At 37.4% G+C, this 1,436-nt stretch overlaps 1 protein-coding gene across 1 annotated transcript; it reads left to right on the top strand.

Moving 5' to 3' along the window:
• The first annotated feature begins 433 nt into the window (after window positions 1-433).
• LOC137727495 (uncharacterized mitochondrial protein AtMg00810-like) lies at window positions 434-1,176 on the top strand. Its single transcript, XM_068466350.1, has 2 exons — window positions 434-575; window positions 809-1,176. The coding sequence occupies exons 1-2, from the start codon at window positions 434-436 to the stop codon at window positions 1,174-1,176; spliced, it is 510 nt and encodes a 169-aa protein (XP_068322451.1).
• The last annotated feature ends 260 nt before the right edge of the window (window positions 1,177-1,436 follow it).

Below are 1,436 nucleotides of genomic sequence, written 5' to 3'. Positions count from 1 at the left end.
TGTTTTTAAGTAAACTTGAAGTCTGGACCAATTATGTGGGAGTATTAAGATATGACACTTCCAATACTACATTATTTGGCATATAGCTTTGTGATTAGTTGAGTTAAGCTTCGGTGATCATAGAGTAATGATGCAGCTGATATGCATCAACATTTCTGTAGTTCTGGGTTTGATTTAGTTGATTACATTTATGTTTAAGTTGATAATCTTGTTATATAAACTCAGTGATCACTGTTAACTTAATTCTATACAGTTCAATACTATGTGATTATGTTTACTCAAGTGGGAGAATGTAAGAATTTGAGTAGACATAATCATTATTTTGATAGAAGTGTATTGATTAAGTTAATAGAGTTTTGTAACGGTAGGTTATATGAAACATTCAAAACAATAATGTAGTGGACTTATTGCAATTAATTAAAGCAAGCCCCGCATGTCTGGTTTCAGTGCTTCTCTCAACATTTGGAAGAAGTTCGGCTTTCAAGCACCAATGGCAGATTCTTCGCTGTTCATTTTCTTCAATGGAACTACTATCATTTATTTACTCATCTATGTTGATGACATTCTTGTCACAGGTAATAATCCATTTCAAATCTCCACATTGATTGAACAATTAGGACAAAAATTTTCCATGAAGGACCTAGGGGTCTTACGTTATTTTTTGGGAATGGAAATTACGAGAACACCGAGAGCCATGTATTTAACACAATCAAAATATATCCTGGACCTACTCAAACGTACTCAGATGGCTAATGCCTAACCATTGGCTACTCCGCCTTCCCTGGATGCAAGCTTAGTCTGTATGAAGGTGAACCCTTGGATGATGGAACAAATTTTCGAAGTGTTGTTGGTGTTTTCCAATACCTCTTATTCACACAGCCTGACATTGCTTTCACTGTAAATCAAGTCTGTCAGTATATGCGTTCACCCAGCACTACACATTGGGCTGCAGTCAAGCGCATTCTTCACTATTTGAAAGCCACTCATGATCGCGGTATAGTTTATAAACCCAGTTCTTTGTCCCTAACAACCTTTGCAGATGCTGACTATGCTGGTGACCCAGATGATCGTCGCTCCACTGGTGGTCATTGCATTTTTCTAGGGGATAACTTAATCTCTTGGATTTCTAAAAAACAAAGAGGTGTGTCTCGCTCAAGTATAGAGGCTGAGTATTGACAAATGGCCTATACCTTCGCCACTTTATCTTGGTTTAGACACATATTCCGTGATCTTCATCTTCCTCTCAATCCACCAAGATTGTGGTGTGATAATATCAATGCACTGGCAATAGCTTCCAATCCAGTTTATCAGGCTTGTATGCGTCATGTGGAAGTTGATTATCATTATGTTAGAGAAAAAGTAATTCGAAATGAACTTGTTGTGGGATATGTTTCATCCGCTGACCAAATCGTAGATCTCTTAACAAAGGGCTTGTC

This window comes from Pyrus communis, chromosome 1, assembly GCF_963583255.1.
Source record: "Pyrus communis chromosome 1, drPyrComm1.1, whole genome shotgun sequence".
In the NCBI taxonomy this organism is placed as follows: Eukaryota; Viridiplantae; Streptophyta; class Magnoliopsida; order Rosales; family Rosaceae; genus Pyrus; species Pyrus communis.
This window is presented reverse-complemented; position numbering and strand designations above follow the sequence as displayed.